Source organism: Dermacentor variabilis, chromosome 9 (assembly GCF_050947875.1).
Source record: "Dermacentor variabilis isolate Ectoservices chromosome 9, ASM5094787v1, whole genome shotgun sequence".
NCBI classification, from domain to species: domain Eukaryota; kingdom Metazoa; phylum Arthropoda; class Arachnida; order Ixodida; family Ixodidae; genus Dermacentor; species Dermacentor variabilis.
Window position 1 is genome coordinate 9050161 of NC_134576.1, and position 22921 is coordinate 9073081.

General features: G+C 43.7%; 1 protein-coding gene across 2 annotated transcripts in view; it reads right to left on the bottom strand.

The window, feature by feature from the left end:
• Positions 1-4183: 4183 nt before the first annotated feature.
• Positions 4184-22921, bottom strand: part of egl (Egl_like_exo domain-containing protein) — a 286622-nt gene continuing 267884 nt past the window's right edge. For both annotated transcript variants that reach the window (XM_075670761.1, XM_075670760.1), the window contains one exon: positions 4184-12877. In XM_075670761.1, coding sequence (XP_075526876.1) covers positions 12418-12877 — 460 coding nt within the window. In that variant the 3' untranslated portion in view covers positions 4184-12417. The remainder of the gene's footprint in view (positions 12878-22921) is intronic.

The window sequence follows — 22921 nt, forward strand, 5'->3', positions numbered from 1 at the left end:
GAAAAGTAGGAATACGGAAAAACAGCTTTAGCGGAACCCTTGTACACAATGTAACGAATTCACTTAAGATATAAATTGACATATTGAATTTGTCTGCTTTGAATGTCCTAATAGATGCCTGTTACAGAACAGTGGTATCTGTTTTTGATGAAGAGCTATTAATTTCTAAACTTCTTGCTTCTATGTTTTTCGAACTTTCAAATTTTTGAATATATTTTTGACAAAGTTAAGGCCCTAAATCGAAATTCCGTTTCCCACAGTCACTAGAATTTTACTTTCTCTCTCAAATGCAACATATTTCATTAAAATCGGTCCACGGGTTATCTCAGAAAAGTGTTTCTGCATTTTACATGTATTTAGATGGGCCACGTCAGAGTTTGGCCCCAGCTAAATCTTCCTCTTAAGTGCCATCATTAACAGCAGATTTCTTTATATGAAATAATACTGTGCGAAAGGTTGATAGCAACATAGTAATTGTAGTGTGCAGATCGCAGAACTGACCCATGAAAACAACTTGCAGAAACTGAGTAAAGGTACAGCTACGGCTTTCAGTGAAGGCATTGAAGTTCTCCTTTGGCAGCCCTTTATAATTTATCCTTGTCTCTTTTGTGATAAGATCTAAAAAAACAGCAGTATTGTGGGAGGCAAAGTAGTGCTTTGAACTCCACCAACTCAGTCTTCATTAGAAATGCACAGTTCTAATTACAACTGGTTTGCTGCTGCAATGTGCAGCTGAAAAGACAAACACTGGATTCATTGGCCTAGAGCAGTGTATTTTCTTTGGAGAGAGCTCAGCTGAAAGCGGAGTGAAGCAGTAGTGAAGTTCCAGCTAGCTTTCAGCCAGTTGCAATTTCGTGGATTTACACAGGTTCTGAGCTCGGCTGGTAAGTTTACATTCATTATGGCAAAACAGCACTGACGGCAGAACCGCTGAAGCAGGCAGGTCAAGTGCATTGCCTTGTTTGTTTCACTTGTACCATCGTCTGCGCTGTTTTGTCCATGATGCTCGTGGATTAAATTGGAAGCATACAGCCTTTCATCCTTTTATTGTGATAGCAATCACACAGAGACTCCAGCCACACTTCCTGCATCGTCATTATGTTGTGTCCACCCAAAGCCCACTTTGAGCAGTGAGATAAACTGCAAAACTAAGAATTCACCCACACCACACAGCGTTCCTCTGTTGAACACCAAGTGCGAAAGTGATTGTATCTCATATACCTGAAAGCGATAAGTGGAGATTATGGCTCCTTCATGCAAGTCTACGTTCGGCACTGAATCCGCACGTGATGCCTGTCGTGTCATCAAAACCAGCATTCTAGTGTATTCCCAAACGATCGCTCAATCACAGCCTGATGCGAGGCACTCCATGCTGCGACCACCATCTCAAGCGCCATTAACAATTCCAGATCCATGGGACGTGGATTTCCTTGTTTTTGGTGCATTTTTTCTCACCGAGGCACACATTACGCACTGCACTGTGTGCAAAGCTGTCATCACATGTCGGTAGCAACATGCAGGCTGCTTCAAACGCGCGATCAACAAACAGGATAGCGGCCGTGACGTGTTTCCTGTGCATGCAATCGCTTCTGGCGTTGTAAACAAAAATATTTCGTTGTCGTGGAATTTCGTTATTGAGGGTTTCGACTGCATAACCATATATATATATATATATATATATATATATATATAGGTGCAGGGAAAATGAATGTGCTTCTCATCTTGCCGCTTGGTCAAGCTGGAGGTGGAAGAGTAGCTGCCGAGTGCATTTTAACAAGTACATACGTTGCAGTAAGCATAAGCCATGTAGATCAACCAGTAGGGCCAACCAATAAATGCCCCAGCTGTGCAACTAGGCAAATCTACTGGGAAGGTATTTCTTGACATGAGTAGTCATCTATCGGGCATTGGTGATGAATTTGTTTTCTTTTAATAGAGAGCTTTAGCTTCTTCCTAACGACATTGCCATTTCGGGAATACCAGGTTACCTGAGAGGTGTATGGCAGCAACAATCCTTGTCACGATATTGTGTGACATGGAATTTAACCACTGAACATGCAAAGCTAGTACTGCAATGCTAAGTGCTTGTGCAAAGTGTCAGTAGTGATATAATCTTAATGTGCAGTTTCTTCGATGATAGCATTCATAAATCACAAAAGGCAAGTTTACGCATAAGCCAGAACTCTTGCAAAACAATTTTCTGTTTTGTCTGACTGTTGCAAGCTAAGCTTGGAGCTTAGTGTTCTTGCCAGCACAACTTGAAATGTCAACATTAACTGCACAAAGTTTTCTTTCTTTCCATGAACAGTTTCGGTATGCTGTGTCCTACCTGCAGACATGGTGACAGCCAATTATGCTGTATTTTCCAAACCAATCAATGATTTAGGAACGTGGCCCTTCTTGTATACTGCCATCATTTATGAACTACTCCTACAATGCTTTGGCACTGCAAGGTGTATTGAAGTAAATAATTAAGTGACCTGGACATTTTATATGCAGCTGTTGTGCAAGCGTTACATTGGCAATGACATCGTCACCCTCGTGTTCCAAGAGCTTCGAGTTCTGCCCTTCGTGCCCAGAAACATCCGGTCACACTTCCAGCATGTCTTCATCATCGTGAGCGCCCTCAAACCGTGCACCTCCAAGACGCGGTCAGTTGCCCGGCTACATATGTTGTAGTTTTCTGTACAGGGCAGACTGCATTTATGGTTGCTGGGGCGAGTTCCCCAGACGCACCAGTGGACAGTTGGAACAGGAAAATGCTGGCAAGAGGCGATCGCACCGGTGCCTTGGCGATGGTAGGAGTAGTGCCTTGTCGCCGTCGTACCATGTTGTTGTCATCACAAAGGCGGCTGCAATCCTCACCTCGAAAACTGCTGCACTGTTGTAAATAAAAACAAAATGGCCACCTAGCATCAGCAGGCTGTGATAAAGGTAAGTGTTGATGATGGTGGTCACTAGCAGTAGACGTGGCCTGAGCCGAAGCTTTGCTCTTCGCATTATGCTTACCGCCTGCACCAGTGCTTTTTACAACCCCTGGGTCGGGAGCCTTGCAGGGTTCCGTACATACACGCTTACCGACGGGATGCTGCCCATAGTGGCTGCTCCGAGAACCTGTGAAGTAATGTTTACTGCTCAAACATTAAAACCTCCACTGAAACTTGAAAAATTTCGATTATTGCATAATATTTTTGCTGCTTTATGCTAGTTATAAGAGATATAGGAAACGTTACTTGCAAATTATTGCCTGTATACTAAGTTCATGCTTGCTCTAAAATGTATCAGCTTGTGCCACTGTTTAGGAATATTTACCTGCAGGGCATTTCACATGCTTTGAACTTAACTTGAAGCAAAAAAAAAAAAAGAAATCCTGTGTCATTGATGATTGGGACCACCAGCATGTCGTTCAGTCATATTGAACTACTCTATTGTACTTTTGCAGTGCACTTAGTTGCCTAATTACTATCATCAAATACCAGTACATAAAGAATGAGGGACGAATGTAAAGCACATTTATCAATGCAAGGAAAGACTTAATGTGACGTGGCTGCAAATAACTGTGCTGCCACCGCCTCATGAATGTATAGGCGAAGCGTGGTCACAGTGCATTCCAATTTCAAACAAACTAGCCCAACTCGCCGTCTTATTGCACCAAAACTTGCATGATGCAATCAGTGGTTTCTGCCCCCAGTGGAGGGCAATGCTGCCTCCAAGGGCAACTGAGCTTTGCATCATGTGATCAAGCTATTGTGCCTCACTGGCATAGGTGCATGTCATTGCGTGTGCAGGTTTTGTGAACAAGGCTCCCGTGTGGGAGGTGAAATGTTAGCCTTACTAAAACTTTTGTGCTTGGTGTCTTGTTTCGTTTCACCATGTTCCATCGTGACCCGGCAGGATTCTGTCACACATACGATATCATTGTCACAGCATATGCTTCACTCAATGAAAACGGAGAACGAAGGAGGTCTAAGAGATGAAAGAAAAAGTCTGTGGACGGCAGCAACATGTAACTGAATAATGAGATCAGAAAAGCTAAATCCACAGTGCTGCAGTTAGAAGAAGGCCGTTTTGAAGATGCCTTCAGTACAAACTCAACGTGGAGGGGTGAAAACCCAGTCGCCTTAAGGTGCAGGCAAATGCTACAATCCCTTCAGAGAGAGAAGAAAACAAACATATTCCAAAATACCACACTTAACGTTCACTTACTTTAATGAACACAAGCTTTGTATTGCACACACATTGTCCATCACCATGCATCACCCTGCAATTAAGCAGGGCTGCTCACTGATGTTTGCTACTTTAAATCATCATTAGTGCTACAAATGCTGGTACATAAAAACCTACACTGCTGCCAACACATGCAACAGCAACACAGTGTGTCAAGCCTGCCCGAAGACGAATTGCCTCATTGTTTGGGATAGGCTACGGCATTTCGCAACACAATGAATACAAGACTCTCGGCCATGCCTGACAGTGCAAAGTGGACGTCTGATGAGCTTTCTTGTGCCCCATGGTGTGGTACTGTCGAACATCTAAACAATGAAGAAAGCAGGCACCAACTGTTTGCAATTCGAAGCATATAGCTTATATGAAAAAACATGCAGGCAATTTGGCATTGCATCACAATAAGTAAGGTCAAACAAGGAGTGCAGACAATGCAGCCATGTTGGCGATATATGAAACTCTGAATTTGCATGTGTCAATAATAGCACCTTAGAAAAAGGGTTTCGAACTGACACAGGTGGCCCCTGATTTTTGCCTTTATAAAAGAAAATATTTTAAAGGCAAAACACAGGACAAGAAAAAAAGAAAGGAAAATGAGGCATGCTTCTGTGCAGTACCTCTTCGCACGAACAAAAGAAAGTGAGAACCCGATATCAAATAAACGGCTTTCATTTTGCCCGTAAGCTTGTGCAAAACAATGATTCTCAAACCAGCTCAAGAGCAAGATAAATGTCCAAATAAAATGCAAACAAAAATATTTTTATTGATAAGTTACATTAGAGCATAGCATGTATACAGGGTGTTTCACGCAACTTGTGCCAAGCATTTAAAAAAAGTGGTTAGCCGCAGTTGAATGAAACCAACGGCATATGGTTTGCCATCATGTGGCACTCCTTAGACTATTTTTATGTTCTGCTTAATTAATTTATGAAGATTAATTATGCAAACATTTTAATATTCACTTTAGGGCCAAGTGCGCTTCATTGCATTGTAGGGGGGTTCAGAAACGACCGACCCAATGTTTTGTGGCAATGTGCATGCTGTGTGGAGATTTTTTCCACCGTTTAAAGAGAGCCCACGAAATATGAAACAAAACCCCATGACTGTGCTCATGTGCTATGAGATTGCAGGGCTGTCAATTGCAGTTCATGTGAAAGAACAATGCATGCGGACCGTGGCAAAGTGAGCGGCTATGGCTCTGGGCATCGGCTTCACAGTGCGTCGGCATCCTTGTAGGGGGCACACAGAAAGGAAGCGCCTTCGTCCCTGATAAGTGATAGGCTCGACGCACAGTGGAGCATGCTGCAATACGATAGCGCATGAGTGCAGTCATATGGTTTTATCTCATATTGTGCGGGCTTTCCTTAAACGCTGAAAAAAATCATCACGCAGCACGTACATTGCCATAAAAAATTGGATTGGTAATTTTGAAATGCCCTTTACAACATAATAAAATGCACTTGGGCCTAAAGGGAATATTAAAAATTTTGCGTATTTGATCTTAGTTATTTTTATTTATTTATTTATTTTATTTATTTTATTTACAGCATACTGCAGGCCGTGTGGCCCAAGCAGGAGGGGCATGGTAACAAATAAAAGTACATGTATAAAAGGCAGAATTGCAAAAATATGAAATTCAAGAAATGAAACAATATAACACGAAACAGCAATGTTAGTTAAGAAATACTAATAATATGAGTTTGAATTGATTCAGGTGAGTTCAGATGATGGAAAGGGATGAGGTTCCATTCTTCTATGGTTCGAGGAAAGAATGAAAATTTAAAGAGGTTTGTCCTGGCAACGTAAGGGGAGAGAGCGAGGGGGTGGGAATGAAGGGTTTTCCTGGATGCGGAAAGTGTTATGTATGAACTAGGATCTAAAGAAAATTTACGGTTTATCAAGGAGTAGAGGAACTGCAGGCGTATTATTTTTCTCCTCGTTTGAAGGGTGTGAAAGCTATTTGTCCGCAGTAATTCAGAAACAGACTCTTCGCGGCCGTATTTGGAAAAAATAAAACGTATGGCTCTTCTCTGTATCCTTTCAAGGGCGTAAATGTTGATTTTGGTAAACGGGTCCCAAATAACGCACGAGTATTCCAATTTGGGTCGAATAAATGTGGTGTAGGCTAAGGATTTTACTTCATGGGATGCATGTTTAAGCTTATGGTGAAGTAGACATAGCTTTCTGAAAGCAGCGGAGGCGGTAGCAGCAATGTGGCTATTCCAATTCAGGTTGTTAGTAATTGTAATTCCAAGATACTTGTACTCGCTCACTTCGGCCAAGGGATCTTGGCCAATAGAATAAGAAAATTTTAGGGCTAGTTTTTTGTTTGTTATACGTAGAAGCACAGATTTATCTGAGTTAAGTGTCATTCCCCACTTGTTGCTCCACTCAAGAATGTTGTTTAAGGCTAAATGAAGAGATAGTTGATCATGAACTGTATTAATATCGTTAAAAATGATACAGTCGTCTGCGAACAGACGAATATTGACAGGGGCCTCTATTACATCAACTATGTCGTTACAATAAATAAGAAATAGTAGCGGGCCAAGGACGCTGCCTTGAGGCACGCCAGAGGTTACCGAAAGAGAATCGGACTGCTGCCCATCAATCACTACGTACTGTTTGCGACGCGTCAAGTAAGCTGAAACCCAGGACAGGATAAAGGCAGGAAGACCAAGGAATTCTAATTTATAAATTAATTTGTCGTGAGGAACTACATCAAATGCTTTTTGAAAATCCAAAAACATCACATCCACTTGGCCAGCCTTGTCCAGGACAGAAGCAAACGAGTGAATGACTGTGCTTAATTGGGCGACGGTCGAGAGCCCCTTCCTGAAGCCATGTTAAGGAAGACTAATTAAGTACAATATAAAAAGTACTATAAGGAGTGCCACATGACGGCAAACCATATGTCGTTGGCTTCATTCAGCTGCGGCTAACCACTTTTTAATTCTTGGCACAAGTTACGTGAAGCACACTATATATGCCTTTTTTGATGGGAGGAGTATACTGGGAAAACTTGCTGCGGCTTAAATACTCAGCTTAGAGAATGCAACTATTACATCAAGGACATGCGAAAATGTACACATTCTCCACAGTTTAGAAGTACATGCATATTTCTGCAAAAGATAAAACAATCAGTAAGATTATACAAATGCTTCTTGTTATGTCAAGAGCCATAACAAAGACACGTGGGACATGACAGAAGTGAAAACTTATTGAGAATTCCATGCATAAATTTCAGAGTAAGCATCAAGAAAACTATGCAAATGTACATCCGCTCATCATCTTTGTATTTGTTGTCATGCTAGGCCTACCCTGTTGCTCTTTCACAAACAAGCTTCTGTGCTCCCTGTGTTAAGAGAAGCTCGGGACCTTCTCTGATGCAGCCTATGCAAATACACATAAAATGTAGTACTGCTTTTCCAAGGCCAATTTTAATGCAATTTGTTAAATTTGGGAGAAAGAGAGAGAGAGAGAGAGAGAGAGAGAGAGAGAGTTAAATTCTAGTTTCTCTAGGAAGCAAAATGTTTATTTATGGCCTGCCATTTATTAAAAAATTCCCAAGAGCTGGTAAGCTAAAAAATTCAAGGGGCACTTGGTTATACCTATGTGGATGAATGCGAAAGCATTGCGGCCACGTCAGCAGAAGCGTGGCGACGTCTGGTGGTGCCACTGGCAGAGTCACGCCACTCGAGCAGCCACATCAGCAGAAGCACCGTGCATCACATGACCAAAGGTGTTTGTCACAAGGTGCGTACAACACAAGGTCGTGGGTTCGACTCCCACAGATGTGGGTTTGAGTAGATTAATTAAAAATATTTCTTAATCAACATTAACATTAACAACAGGTGCATTAATTAACTCCACCTTAATTAACACTAATGGTTGTGGGTCCCATTCCCACCAAAGGTTGAGAGTTTGAGTGCCTCAATTTAACTCTATATAAATTAACTGTGCCATAATTCAATTTAATTTACACCAAAGGTGGGTTCGACTCCCACCAATGGTCGTACGTTTGACTAACACGAAAGGTCATGGGTTCGAGTGCCTTAATTAAGTTTAGTTAAAGTACATGTGCCTTAATTAACACCAAACATCAGGGGTTCGACTCCCACCAAAGGTAGTGGGTTCAAGTGCCATAATGCACTCTACACTAACTGTGCCTTAATTAACTTCTCCTTAATTAAAATCAGAGGTCACGGGTTTGACTCCCACCTACGGTCGAGGGTGCAACTTCTACCAAAGGTGGTGGTTTTGAGCGCTTTAATTAACCCCATCTTAATTAACTGTCCCTTCACCAAGCCACATAGCAAATTTTATAAGCTGGAAGTTGTCACATGCCTTTTAGGGAGCATTCTGCCACAACCATTTTTCAGGTTGGTTCATTAGTAGCTGAGATAGAAATATTTCAGTGCCGCGAACTCATGATTTCAGGAGGTGAGTGCCACTGCATAGAAGGACACTCACTTGCATCGTCTAGCCTCCGCAAGTGAAATTCCTTCCCTGCGTTCCCCCATGTCGGAGCTCGAGGATCACGCGATGCACACATCATGGGCCCTGCCTTCATTTTTTCCCCCTCCCTTTTTGCTGCATGGTACACTTCTGCTGACGGTGTCGCAAGCGAGTTGTTGTGTTTGTCTCGTTTGATGCAGCACATGACTTTGCACGCTATGCACGAGAGCACCTGACTAGCAGTACAAGTTAGTGCTACACGAACACTGAGGCAGACACAAGCGGATCAGAGAGCATGATCGTGCACTGAAACATGGTAGGAAACGAGATAGTTTTGGTGTCTGCACATGTGACTGCACGACATGGGAACAAGCAGACGAAAGGGAACTACATCTCTCTTGCTGTGGTACGAAGTAACACAAAAGCACAAAGACATTCGGTTCGTGTGTTTTATTATTTCTCTAAACTTTAATTCATCTATTGAAGCAACAAATTATGCAAATAACAAATGCTGCCTTGAATAATTCTCAAAGTCCCATGTCACTATGGGCGACGTCACGGCACACATACGTGCACTTGCACATATACGTCAACCCTCCGGCTTGAAGCGCAGCGCCCGTGAGCACAAGGGCAATGGCGCTCGGTTTGAAATTTTCTATCTTTCCGCGGCACGTAGCGATGTAATACTTAGCAGAAATGATCGTTAAAATGCACTGTATGCACGGCGCTTGTCAACTCAGAATGCCCAGACCTGGCGAGGAACCCTTTAACTTAGCCTTAACACCAAGGGTCACAGGTTCGACTGTCACCGAAGCTCGTGGGTGCGAGTGTCTGAATTAATTCTATCTTAATTAACTGTGCCTTATAACTAACACCAAAGGTCGTGGGTTCGACTCCCACCAAAGGTCGAGGGTGCGTAGCCTTATTGGGCTACCATGTGGTCACAACAATGCCAGATTTTCTGCCTCATCAGCCATATAATGCACCATATAATCACCATCAGCCATATAATGCGTTCACAAAATTTAGGCATGAAGTTTACAAATTGGTAACTCTGTACCAAAAACGGATATTGCGGTTCTGTAAACTACATCTGCTAAAACCTTGTGAAAGGCTCATGGGCCCAGGACCTCACAGCCAGTAAGAAATGCATGGGGAACACACATTGCCTTTATTTCCTTCACCTCTGATCACATATATAAAAAACAAGAACACATAGAACACTTATGCATATAAAGAGCAGGCCGCGTAACCCTATCCTAACCATCTAAGCATACGTGGTATAGTTTGCTATCCCACGTGTGACCATTTTCACCTGATGGACAACTATCCCAAGCGCAGTCTCACGGTATGCACACTGTGTGTGGGTGCATCAGCTTGTGGAGCTGTCCACGCCCGGGCACTGGGGAGGGCCACCTACCACTCTGTGGCTCGAGGGATGTGGTAGTCCCGTTGATGAAGAGCTCCGCTGGCTTCTGCCAACGTAACTGTGCCAGCTAGTGGCCACGTGGACCGTAGCACCGCTTGGTCTTGTCAGAAACTCTCGGGAGGGACCGCACGAACTGGCACCAGGGCAGACCGTCAGCGGCCTGGGATCGTCCTCTGGTCCTGCCGAGCAGGTGCCCGAGCGGACCGGTTGCCGTTCGTGCATTGGCTGGTCCTGTTGGGCCTTGGGAACAGGCGCCCACTAAGCGGACGAGTGGCCGCCTGGGTAGCCACCGGGACACGTCCCTCCAGATCATCACTGGCCCACACCCATTCTTCAGACTAGTCCAAACTGAACTACAGTGTGCGCTCTCCTCGCATGCTACGGCGCCACACACCACCACCATATGATACACAGTATGCACAGAAGGTTAGGCTAGGGTTACGAAGCCTGCTCTTTATATTCTATGTGTCTTTGTTTTTTTGTGTGTGTGTTTGAATGTCATATGTGCTCAGACACAAAGGAGATAAAGGCAATGTCTGTTCCCCATGCTTCTCTTACTGGGTGCTCAGCTCCTGGACCCACTAAAGTTTCACAAGCCTCTAAAGTAGACAAATACGATGCAAGAGTTTAGAGCCTACATACAATTGTTAAAATGCTTACAAGGGCTTTGCAAGAGTCTTACTCAAAATTGGTGGTATATTTCAGAGCGGTGTTTAATAAATGCATTGTCTACTTTAGATGGTAATATTACGGGCAGTTTACTGTGGTATTGCTCTTCATTGCCGAGTTTGAGTTGTAAACTTGAGATGAAGTTCGAAAGGATCGACTGATAGGCTAGTCAGTAAGGCATCATGCATAGTGTAGTGCGACTTGAACACACAGGGAAACAGAAAAATGCGGACACGGAGTTTTATAATTGAGCTTTTCTTTAATTTTGGAAATGTTAAAAATTTCTCTGAAAGAATTGGTAGACTAAATAAATATTTCACTTCCTAGAGCCACTAGGTTCTAGCTTTTTCTTTTAAAATGAAGATACCTCATCAGTATCGGTGCAGTGGTTGCAGAGAAAAACGACTTCTCTGTTCCCATGTATCTAGATAGAAGCTGTCGAGCTAAAGCTTCCTCTAGTCCTACTCAGTCCGGTTATTACAACATGTGTGCAAATGGTTTACAATTTCCTTTTTATCAAATTAGATGCAGAAGGTGTTTTGCAGATGTGTGAAAAACAGTTTTCAGTGCATGACACATGACCTTCTCAAAAATCTCATAAATGAAGAAAATGAGACAGGAATGATAGATACGATACTACAGGGCTCCATGAGTGGTGCAGCAAAATGTGTAATGGGGGAAAAGTGGAATTTCCAAATTCATTTAGATGTTGTTTGCAACACGATGCTATTTATGGCCCATAATGCATAGAGCGGTGCCTTTATGGTCGAGGCACATTGAATGTGAGCAGCGAGGAAGAAAAGATCTATGTATTATTGTGAGAATAAAGATAACATGCCCAACCGAAAATGCCAAGGGCTCAAGCGGTTAGGGAGCTACTTGGGTATTGCTGACATGGCTGGGAAACTGTTGCCCATATTTCCTGTGAAATTTTATGTCAATGTGCTCATGTCGCAACATGATTGCCAATGAGATGGAATTGCTTGCATCTCATCTCATCTCCACAACAAGGTCACTTACAGACACTTCCAACTGCAAGTATAACATAGTAATGCAGGTTCAAATGCACAATAGGCAACCAACGCTAAGCCTGTTTATATGATCCAGTCATTAATGCACTTTTTCGTTTTCCTTTATGCGTTATAGATACTGTGCATAGGCATTTGGTTAATTTAATGCGACGCTCCATGTGTAAGCATATCAGCAAAAGAGGGGTTCTCCAAAGCCAGAGGGTTTGAGAACCCCTGCTGTGGACTAGCCCTCAAAGGTGTCACTATATCAAGGCACTTAAATATAATGGCTCAGGACCAGCAAGCACTGCATAGAAAAACTAGTTGATAAGAACTGCCTATTAGGAGAAGGATACCTCACAAGAACATGGCAGGCATTGTGGCAGTTCTTTCTTGAGCGTTTGTGGAACTCCTTCTGAACTGATGGGCCATTCACTCCCTGGGGTTTCTTGGAAACTCTCACAGCATTGTGTAGCAAAAAGGGACACTCATGCACCGGTCTATCCCATGAAGCATCTCTGGGCTATTATGTAGTTCACCGGCGGCAGTTGAGGAAACGCCTCCTAAATGCAATATCATAAACAACTCCCAGGTGCACATAGTTCACTGGTTTCTTAAAGGCTGTTGTCACTGGATGATTGTTTTCCCTCCATGCTCCTGTTCTTCAAAGAACACCTTAGTTATGACAATGTCGCCCGTGGAAAGTGTTTGACAGGCTGCGTCCACACCCTCTCTCGGCGTCCGGCATTCTCCACAGCAGCAGCAGCTGTTCTCCGAGGCATGCCCATTGGCTGTCACGGGGGTCGGTGCCTTTGGCCCATCCAATGAGTGGCTGGGCGACACTGCTGCACCCAGCGAATCACAGCTCCAGTCACCTGACCTCGGCAGGTCAGAATCGGTAGACTCAGACTCTGACTCGGTTGCATCATCGTCCTCTTCATCATCCTCATCACCGGCACCTGGCAAGCCATCGGTGGCACCACTCCCTGCTGCTCCCACACCACGGTTCCGTAGGCGATCAAGTTTCCGGGCCACCTTGGGATTTCCATCGATGCGTGCACACTCCTCTTCAGTTAGGTTCACATACCTGCACACATGTTAGAGACCCCGATTGGCCTGCGACTAATTTCTAGGTCATCCTGGAGGCACTTCCGAGACAAATAAATGGTGGTCAATCACACTGATAACAGCACAGATCTGTCTTGGACTTCCTGTCAGGCACAGCAACAAAAACGAAACAGCCCAGAGAGAATACTGAGCAGGGCAAGAAGGAGCTATCTATTATGTCTGCCAATGCTACTATGTCAAAACAATACTACTTATGCACAACTTAATCATAAGCTTGCACATGAGTAGTCTTTTCTTACCTGCATTCTACACGTGTGCATAGTTTTTATTGTGATGTGAAAATATCTCTTGCGCCAATGAGTCCATTCCTAAGGGGGCATGCTTTAGAGCCATCATAATGTGAATGAGACGGCAAAACAAACACATGCATCAAGTCACAAAAGGGGTGTGCAGAATTACCTCGAAGTGGGCAATTGAAAAGAATTGTCAATGTGTGAGGCAAGAATGAAACAATCATGGCTTCCATTCATATGCACTGTCGGATTACAGTGATTTAAGTGACGGGTCTTTACAGCGGCATGGACGATGTCCTTCCTAACGAAACTGGTGTCCCACTTGCCGGCCAGCCCCTTGAAGTCGCAAAACAGACCCAGCACTACTTGCGAACATTGTTTAACTGCATGAACAAACGGACCACAGAGACAGCATGGGACAAGGACAGGCGCAGACTTGCAACTAAAGTTTATTCCACAAAAACCAGATATAAGTACACCCCCGACATACACCACTGCGCGTGCGCGAAAAAAGAAAAGAAAAACCTTGTATATGCAAAACGCGACCTACCTACGCTCGTCAATAAACCTCATCTCACTGTTGTGTAAATAAATTGAGGTGTCACTGACACAGTCTTGTCCCTTCTTTCTAATATGGTACGCCTCGAGTAGCTCTCTGGATCGGCCATCTCGGCAGCGGCACAAAATCTTTACTTCCTTCATGATCGGCTTGCACGTGCACGCCAAGCAGTGGACAGGCAGGTGCCCATTCATTTTATTTCTGATTGACAATTCATGGTCACGCAAGCGCACATTCACGCACCTCCCTGTTTGGCCTATGTACACTTTGTCGCATGATAGAGGTATCTGATAAATTACTCCAACACTGCAATCTACATGGAAAATAGAGTGCTTTGTTCCGCACCCTTGGAAGCTATCTTTACTTCTTCCTATCTTTTCTTTTTTCACGCACGCGCAGTGGTGTATGGTCGGGGGTGTACTTATATGTGGTCTTTGTGGAATAAACTTTAGTAGCAAGTCTGCGCCCATCCTTGTCCCATGCTGTCTCTGTGGTCCGTTTGTTCGTGCAGTTAAACAATGTTCGCTAATATATACCAACTCGCCCAACAACAAGTTCTTCTAAACCAGCACTACTTGTTGAATGATCACAAGGCTCGGCTTGGGATGCTCATGTTCATTTGCCTAGACTATCCTAAACAGTTCTGAAGCAGCAATGGCAAACTGTCAAGAACGATGCGATGCACTCACTTTCCAGCTGCCTTGCCAGCTGTTGCTATCAGGTAATGTAGAGAAAAACCGAGGATCGATTTATGATGCTTTCATACCGATAGAAGAAAAGCCGTCCTGAGCTCAAAAAAGACTTATAAGCGAAAAGTTCCTCTCTCACCTCAGCTACAACATAAGGACCCCTGCGTTGGCTAGACACAGGCAACAAACATCTGAAGCAAGACAGACCAAACCCAACGTGCAGCCTTTCAAGTTGCAAGCAATAATGACCATATGCACCATAACTATTTCATGAGTTGAAGCAATGGCGGCAATAACCAAGAGCATTCTGGAACAAAATTTGTAGCGGGCGAAATTGCAATTTGTAACATGCGGTCGAAGACAACATTAAAGCTAAAATATACTATTCTAATTGAAAACATATATTTCTTCAATTCTCACAGAAAGGACACTTGTAAAACTGCAGGAAAAACATAAAACTGATTGCAGCCTATAATGATTAAATTCTGGCTTCATAAAACTAGAAATGTGTCAAATCATCATCATCATCATCATCATCATCATCATCATGAAATGACATTCTTTGGGAGTGATGGTGCCAATGTATGCAGTGTTATGACGCAAGGGCCAGATATTGCCAAAGAGCACCATACACATGGTGATGAGTTTTCAATGAATTGTTTATGAAATAGAGGAACATACTGTGAAGGGTGGATATAGAATGGCTGTATATAGGCATCAAATCAGTCGCTGTAACTTCCGTAAAACATATAAGTATTAAAATGGTGACAATGACTAGAGATGTGAGCAATGACCACAAATGCTTCATTTTGAACTGATAACGTCATAAAATGTGTATGTTAAAGTAGCACCAGTGCCTCAACGCTGAACGCAAGGGCAGAGAAGCAAATGCTCTGCAAAAATGTTGTCGCAGTAGCAGCCTCTCAGAAGAGGATGTGCTACGAGTGTAGGGGGCCTGGTAACCCACAACATACCAGCAGCTTCATGAAACTTCAAAGCTAGCCTGTGGTAAAAAACAAACAAACAAACAAAAAAAAAACCGGTTCTGTACCAAGAAATATTGCTAGGTGGAAAGGAACATGTTGCTTATATGCTAAAGCAAGTATTTTTTTCTATGACGTTCCGATTCCTTGCACTCCATCAAGACAAGGACTACAGTTAGCATCTCGCCATACATACTGCAGATAGGAGATCCATTCCTAATCAAGAGGTGAGAATGTGTGGCTGATGCTAGGAATGCACAAAACGACCTTAGTTCATGTTTTCGTAATGGGTCGCCAATTTCCTGGGTTGGGCTTCATGACATGGAGTTTATTGAGTGTTTCGCCGTCCCACGCACTTTGCTAATGTTCCCTTAGTTTCTTCCATAGGTAAGGCTTAAAATCTGTGGCGGGGATAGCTATAGTAGAGGTGCCGACTTTTGTTGTTACAGACGTGGCAATAGTGTCAGCAAGAACATTACCGTCGATGTGTCTGTGCCCAGGTACCCAACATATTGTTATGGAAGGATGAAAGAAGAGAGAGGATGAAGAAGATCAGAAATGCTGGCTGCTGCGTGTTGTTGGTGGTCAGCCATCTTAACTACTCTGACTTAGCCTCTGTATATATTGTAAATATAGCCTTTCTATACTCGCAACATCCCCGTAACATATTGGTGGAGGTGTTGTTTAGATGCATAAACAGAGTAGATAAGTGAATAGAGGTTGCTAATTAAAGGGTTTTTAAGTATTTGTGGCAATATTAAAGCTGGTTGGAGCGACCATGCATTTGCTTCTACATAAAGGCTCTCTACGTGGCTTGTCCTGAAGGTCCCGGTCGCGAGGCGGATTCCTAAATGGTGAACAGGATCTAACATCTTTAAAGCACTGGGCACAGCAGACTGCTAAACTATCGCACCCTAGTCAAGTCATGAGCCAACAAGACACCTATACAAGATCAAAATGCATTTTATGTCAGTGCCCCATGTTGTACATGATAGAAGCTTTAAGAAGTTCATTGCTTTCAGGCACTTAACCTTCAAGCATTTTATATGTGGAACGAATGTGAGTTTCCAGTTCAATATGATGCCGAGAAACTTGTGCTCTGCGCTTGCAGGTAATGTGTTACCAGAGAGCTCAATAGCAGGTTCTGATACTATTCCTCTCCTATTCGTGAAAAGCACACATGTAATTTTCTGTGGGCTGTTTTCATCAGCCCATTTAGCCACTTTGTTTAAGCCATGCTGGACATGTCGATCGCAGATGCATCGGACTTTGGAGCTTGCAGCTTCTGGAGCCTTCCAGCTTTCGTGCCCCGTGCCCAGAATCTGTCGCCGGGTTAGGTCCAGGCGCAAGACTTCCGATCTACGGGCGTATTGCGGTGGATCCAGTGGAGCCGTGCTGGGCTTCAAATCACCGGCTCACCAACAGCACATCGCGGTCCGCGCACTTTGTACACGACCACCGACTATATCTGCAAGCATCGTGGCATTCACTGAGTCATCTAAACACCGGAACCACCCCTGTGCATTCTGCGCATGCGTGGAATTTTGTTAAAAAGCTGTGCCCGAGCAACGCGCCCTTCAGTGGGCCCGGCAGCAAGCTAGCGACGGCCCGTGCTAACGTTCCACGCTTCTTCCTGGTGCAGGTAATGAACTCTTATTGCCTTTACGCAAAACCTAGTAGCCACCGTGCACTTTTTGTGCTGCCGGGCCCACGGCGCTTTTGTTCCATTGTGTGTGATTGTGCGCATATGCTGTTCAAACTTCTCATGCTAGCTGGTGATATCGAATCTAACCCCGGCCCCGACAAAGAGGTTCTTAATGTATTGAAAGAACTGCAATCTGGACAGACGGTAATGCTTGAACAGCTAAAGTCTATTGAAAAAAAACTAGTTGATCATGATAAGACGTTCTGTGAAATTAAAACACGGCTAGACAAAATTGAGACAGCTTGTGCTGGTATCGATGACATGCAAATTGAATTAGGCAGACTACATGAGATAAGCACCGAAAATACGGCACAGATAGGTGTACTGTCTGCCCGGATAAACGATGCTGAAAATAGATCTCGAAGAAATAACCTTGTTTTTTACAGCATCGCCGATAAACCTAAAGAATCATGGTCTGATTCTGAGAAAATTATTATTGCACATTGTAGACAACATTTATATGTACAAATAGAACCGCATGATATTGAACGTGCACATCGCATTGTGTCTTTCCAAACTGGAAAGTCCAGGCCTATAATTATGAGGTTCGCTCACTTTAAAAGCAAAGATCTTGTCCTTTCTTCGGCTCGTAAGTTCAAAGGTACGTGCTATGCCGTTGCACAAGATCTTGCCCCAAACACGCGCCTTGCCCAGAAACGCCTCATCGAGTTTGGAAGGGCCCGTAAACTGCGGTTCAAGTTGCGACATGAAAAGCTTATAGTAGGTGAAAAAACCTACTACTTCAACCACACTACTAACCAGGTCATTGAGGAACGCCTTTAATCATCATTGAGACCAAAATGTACACCGCAACCACAGAACTGTCAGCCTTTATCATTCCTGCTCGCTAACATTCGAAGTGTTGTTCCCAAGCGTGATGCACTGTGCAGTCTAATAGGCTCATTTTCTTGCGATGTCTTACTACTAACAGAAACATGGCTTAACACATCAATCGATGATACCGAAATTCTCCCTTACCTCTCGTATTTTGACATTTTTCGGAAAGATAGACCCGATAACTCGCGCGGTGGGGGTGTATTAATCGCCGCTAAGCGTAACCTACATTGTTCACTTGTAAACCTCTCTTCACAACTGGAAATGATTTGGATTCGATGCATTGCTACACACCTGCACATTCTGATTGGTATTTGCTATCGGTCCCCTAGTACCGACAGTTCTTTCACGCCTTCACTTCATGAAGCCTTAAATACGTTAACTAAAACATATCCTAACAGTCCTGTCCTTCTGTTTGGCGATTTTAATTTTCCAACTATTGATTGGTCCGATCCTGCCTCTACATTATCTAAAACCAGCCCCGGTAGTGACTTCTTAAACACGTGTATGACATTCGGCTTAACGCAGCTCGTCACTGACTCAACGCGCGTCACTGCTCACTCGTCCAACGTTTTACATCTTGTATTAACAACTCACCCTGATAACTTCACCCCTGTCACCTTATTGCGCGGTTTGAGCGACCACCTGACAGTACATGTTTCGTTTCGTTGCAATGTACTAAAGAAACAAAAAAATCGGAAAACACTTACACTCTACGATAAAGGGGACTATGTCAGCATGAACCGAGAATTATCTGAGTACTTCGATACGTTCGCCGCTAACTTTCAACTAAATTCTCTCGAGTCGAACTGGCTGCTTTTCAAATCAGAGATGCATCGCCTTATACGTCTTTACATCCCCACCATTACAATAAAAGAAAGAACAACATCACCATGGTTTAATGTATCCCTCAAACGACTAAACAATAAGAAGAAATGGTTGTTTCGACAAGCCAAACGATCTAATTCTTCTTGCACATGGCATAAGTATTACGCAGTCGAGAAAGAATATGACAAGTTAACCTCTCAAACTAAACACAAGTTTCTTTCTACCACTTTACCAGCTATGCTACAAACTAACCCGAAGCGATTTTGGAAAACTATTAATCCTAATGAGCGGAATGAGATATCACTTATCAATAGCTCCGGACTCCCGATCCCTGAGACTGAGGCTGCGGATCTTCTTAACAGAACATTTAGTTCAGTTTTTACTAATGAATTACTTGATGGCTTGCCCGATCCACCATACTTCGCATATCCGCTCATGCAAAATATCACATTCGATCCCATCGGCATTGTCAAAGTAATTGAATCATTGAAGAACTCGTCATCTACAGCAGTAGACGGTATCAATGCCAAAGTTCTAAAAAATACTAAACATGTGTGTAGCCTGTTTTTATCACTCATATTCCAGGAATCGCTTAACAGCGCTTCAATTCCACATGACTGGCAGGTGGGCAAAGTCATCCCAGTCTTCAAGAAAGGAAGCCGATCATCACCGAGTAACTACCGCCCTATTTCCATAACAAGTGTGTCTTGTAAAATAATGGAACATATTTTATACTCGCATATTGCTAACTTCCTAACATCCGTCAATTTTTTTCATTCAAGTCAACACGGTTGCCGCAAAAATTATTCCCGTGACACTCAACTTGCTCTTTTCTTGCACGACTTACATTTAAACCTAGATCGTAACATCCCGACTGACACAATATTTTTAGATTTCGAAAAAGCATTCGATAAGGTCCCTCATGGTCGTCTCTTAAAGGGACACTAAAGGTTACCAGAAACTCAAGTTAAAGTGGTAGAGCAATGTTCTAGAACGTCTAAGGCGTCAATATAATCGCGAACAGAGCTTTAGTAACCGAGAAATTGAGGTAAATGCATGACACGATTTGAGACCCCCCAGCGACATTCCGGTACTAGCCCGATGACGAAAGGACTCCTCATAATTTGTGTTACTAATACTCAACTACTCGTATTAAAAATATCATTTCATTCGATTATAAGACGGAAAAAAATGCTACTTGTCTACGTCTATTCGATTCTAAGAAAAAATAACATTTTGACGTTACCCTTCAGTAATATGGGTGTTCGAAAGGTTTCGTTTTCGCTCGACTCTGCGCGCTCGACTCTACGCCGCGCACGCTTTGGAGTTTCAGTAGTTTCGTTATCGCGTCGTGCTGTGAGGGTTCTGCTGGCTCGCGAAACTTTCATTTGGAACAAGCTGTGAGAATGCCACGTCCATGTGATGTCGTGGGAAGCCCTCGTTGCTTTCCCGCTCCGGAGAGCCGGTGTCGAGGCCGCCGTCGTAGTACGCAACGACGCCGGCAGTGCGAGCCCTCAGCAGCAGGTCGCGCTCGTCGGTGCTCAAATCGCTGAAGTTGAGCCCACCATTGCGAGCCAATCTGTCGGTGTCAGGGTCCATTGCGACGAGCGTCGAAGTTAGCGTCATAGAATGAAGTACCAGCTTATGGGCGTCTTGCGCTAGAGTTTGAGGTATAGTAGCGGCGCCTGGTGGCGGTGCGGGAAGCGACATCTGGGTCGTGCCAGCTTGGGTCGTATTGAGCCCTGGCTGTGGCGAAGCACGTTTCTAGGCCGAGTTTTGCGTCGATTCGCACATTTTTATGCCCTGTTGCGAGTGCGAAAAGGCTCGTCGCTTCTCACAGACCACGCCGACCACGCTGCGAGCTCGCCGCAGCCTATAGTTTAACGAAAACAGACTCTCCGTGTGCCGTGGGACGTAATGTGGGACGTAATTCGTTTCTCCTTCCGCTAGCCACCATACTCCCGCTTTCGCTCTGCTGTCGGCTCTGTCTTGGCTCTGTTTCTGGCCGTGCGTTTGCGTTTTGCGCAGAAAAGCCGTAGCGCCGTCTGCGGACACCGTTCTACTCACCGATGGCGCAATGTCACTATGAGACCATGATGTCAGTACTCCTCGATCGGAGGGCGGGCGATTTTAACTGCGCTAGAGGTACGCGGACGCTTCAGAACGCATTTTCTCTTAAAATAAGTCTCTCCTTGGCACGAAACAAGCGTTTCGAGGTTTCTGGGAGGGTATTTCAACAGTCCACGTTGACTTAATAGTAACCTTTAGTGTCCCTTTAATAAAGTTATCTCATCTTAATATTCATCCTTGTGTTCTAAGCTGGATTCGAGGGTTTTTAACTAACCGTGAGCAATTCGTATACGCTAACTCACACTCTTCATCCTTAACACCCGTGCTTTCAGGCGTACCTCAAGGTACCATACTTGGTCCCCTCCTTTTCTTAATATACATCAATGACCTACCTTGTAATATTTCTTCTCATATCCGACTCTTCGCTGATGATTGTGTGGTTTACCGAGCAGTTACTAACCCCAGCGACCATTTGGCGTTACAAAATGACCTATCGCGCATACAAAACTGGTGTACCACTTGGCTCATGTCATTAAATGTAGCTAAAACCGTGTTAATGTCTATTCATCGTCGTCGTAACTACGTTATCCCTAATTATAGCATCAATAACACGCAGATTGCAACAACGGATTCATTCAAATATCTTGGTGTGTACATCTCGCGTGACTTAACTTGGACCTGTCATGTTAACCACATAATAAACTCTGCTAATCGTACTCTAGGTTATTTACGCCGTAACCTCTTCCTCGCTCCTCCCTCTATTAAACAACTTGCTTTTCTAACCTTTGTGCGGCCTAAGCTTGAGTATGCCGAAGCTATTTTTGACCCCCACCACAATAACCTTATTAAAGGCCTCGAGTCAGTTCAGAACTGCGCGACACGATTTATCCTGTCAACTTATTCATACAATACAAGCATCTCGGCACTAAAAGCCCAAATAAACCTACCCTCTCTAGCCTCACGCCGTAGAATAGCCCGTCTTAATCTTTTTCATAAATTCTTTCATTCCTTGCCTTTTGACAACCCGTACATAAAAAGAGCACATCGCATTGCCCGCACCAGTCACTCTAATAAGGTATATCCCCCACAAGCCCATACCGTTACTTTTCAGCAATAATTTTTTCTGCGCACAACACGAGACTGGAATGGCCTGCCCGCCGAAGTTGCCACTATCATCGACCCACTTGCATTCAAGCGACTCATCGTAAATATCCCTTTGTAATTTGTAGTATCTCTTTGTCACTAACTCCCCACTCCCTCATGTAATGTCTCAAGAGAGACCTTTGAGGAAATGAATAAATAAATAAATAAATGCATGATTTAAAACTAACCTGCACATACATATACAGAGTAGAACAATGTTTGTAGGACAGCCGTGCATAGATAATTTATTTTCCCATAATGTACAGCTATGCACACCACCTTGCAGGATACCAGTTTCCTGTGTGAAAGACCTCGGCAAGGCCTGACCCACCCTTACACAAAAGGCTTTAGAAAGAACTTTCAATTACACTTAACATATTACTATGGACACCCATGAGAGAAAGGTCTCAGATAATACCAAAGTGCCATGTGGTGTCATACTGTCACATAGTAGTGACACAGACGTGACAGCAACAACAAGTCTACATGTCAATACAGTCACCATCTGGTGCCGAGCTGTTGCAAAAGATGAGAGAAGTTTTCAGCTAAACTAAATGGGAAGTTGTAATTTTAATTTCGAGTGCATTTGCATTCAAAGGACTGTCACCCTGCGTGTTTTTTGAACCACACGAATCATTGTGTGTAATGCAATGCATTGGAGACATAGTATTCAAAGTGTTCACCCAGACAATCTGCCTGATCTTCCAGGCTACTACCTTGGCTAAATATTAAGGGAAGGGGGTTCAACTCTTGGCCTTTCAATTCATTGCCCCTATTCCATACTTTCGCCTCATCAGTGTAAGAATTTATGCCAGAGACATAGCTCTCCAAACTCTCTCTGTATGCACGCCGACGTGTTCTGCCTTGTGACTTAACCTGTTTGAAATTAATAAGGTTTTCGGTGGTGGGAGGATTGTGAAACAATCCCCAAACTTTGTTTTGCTATTGCACGCTAACAC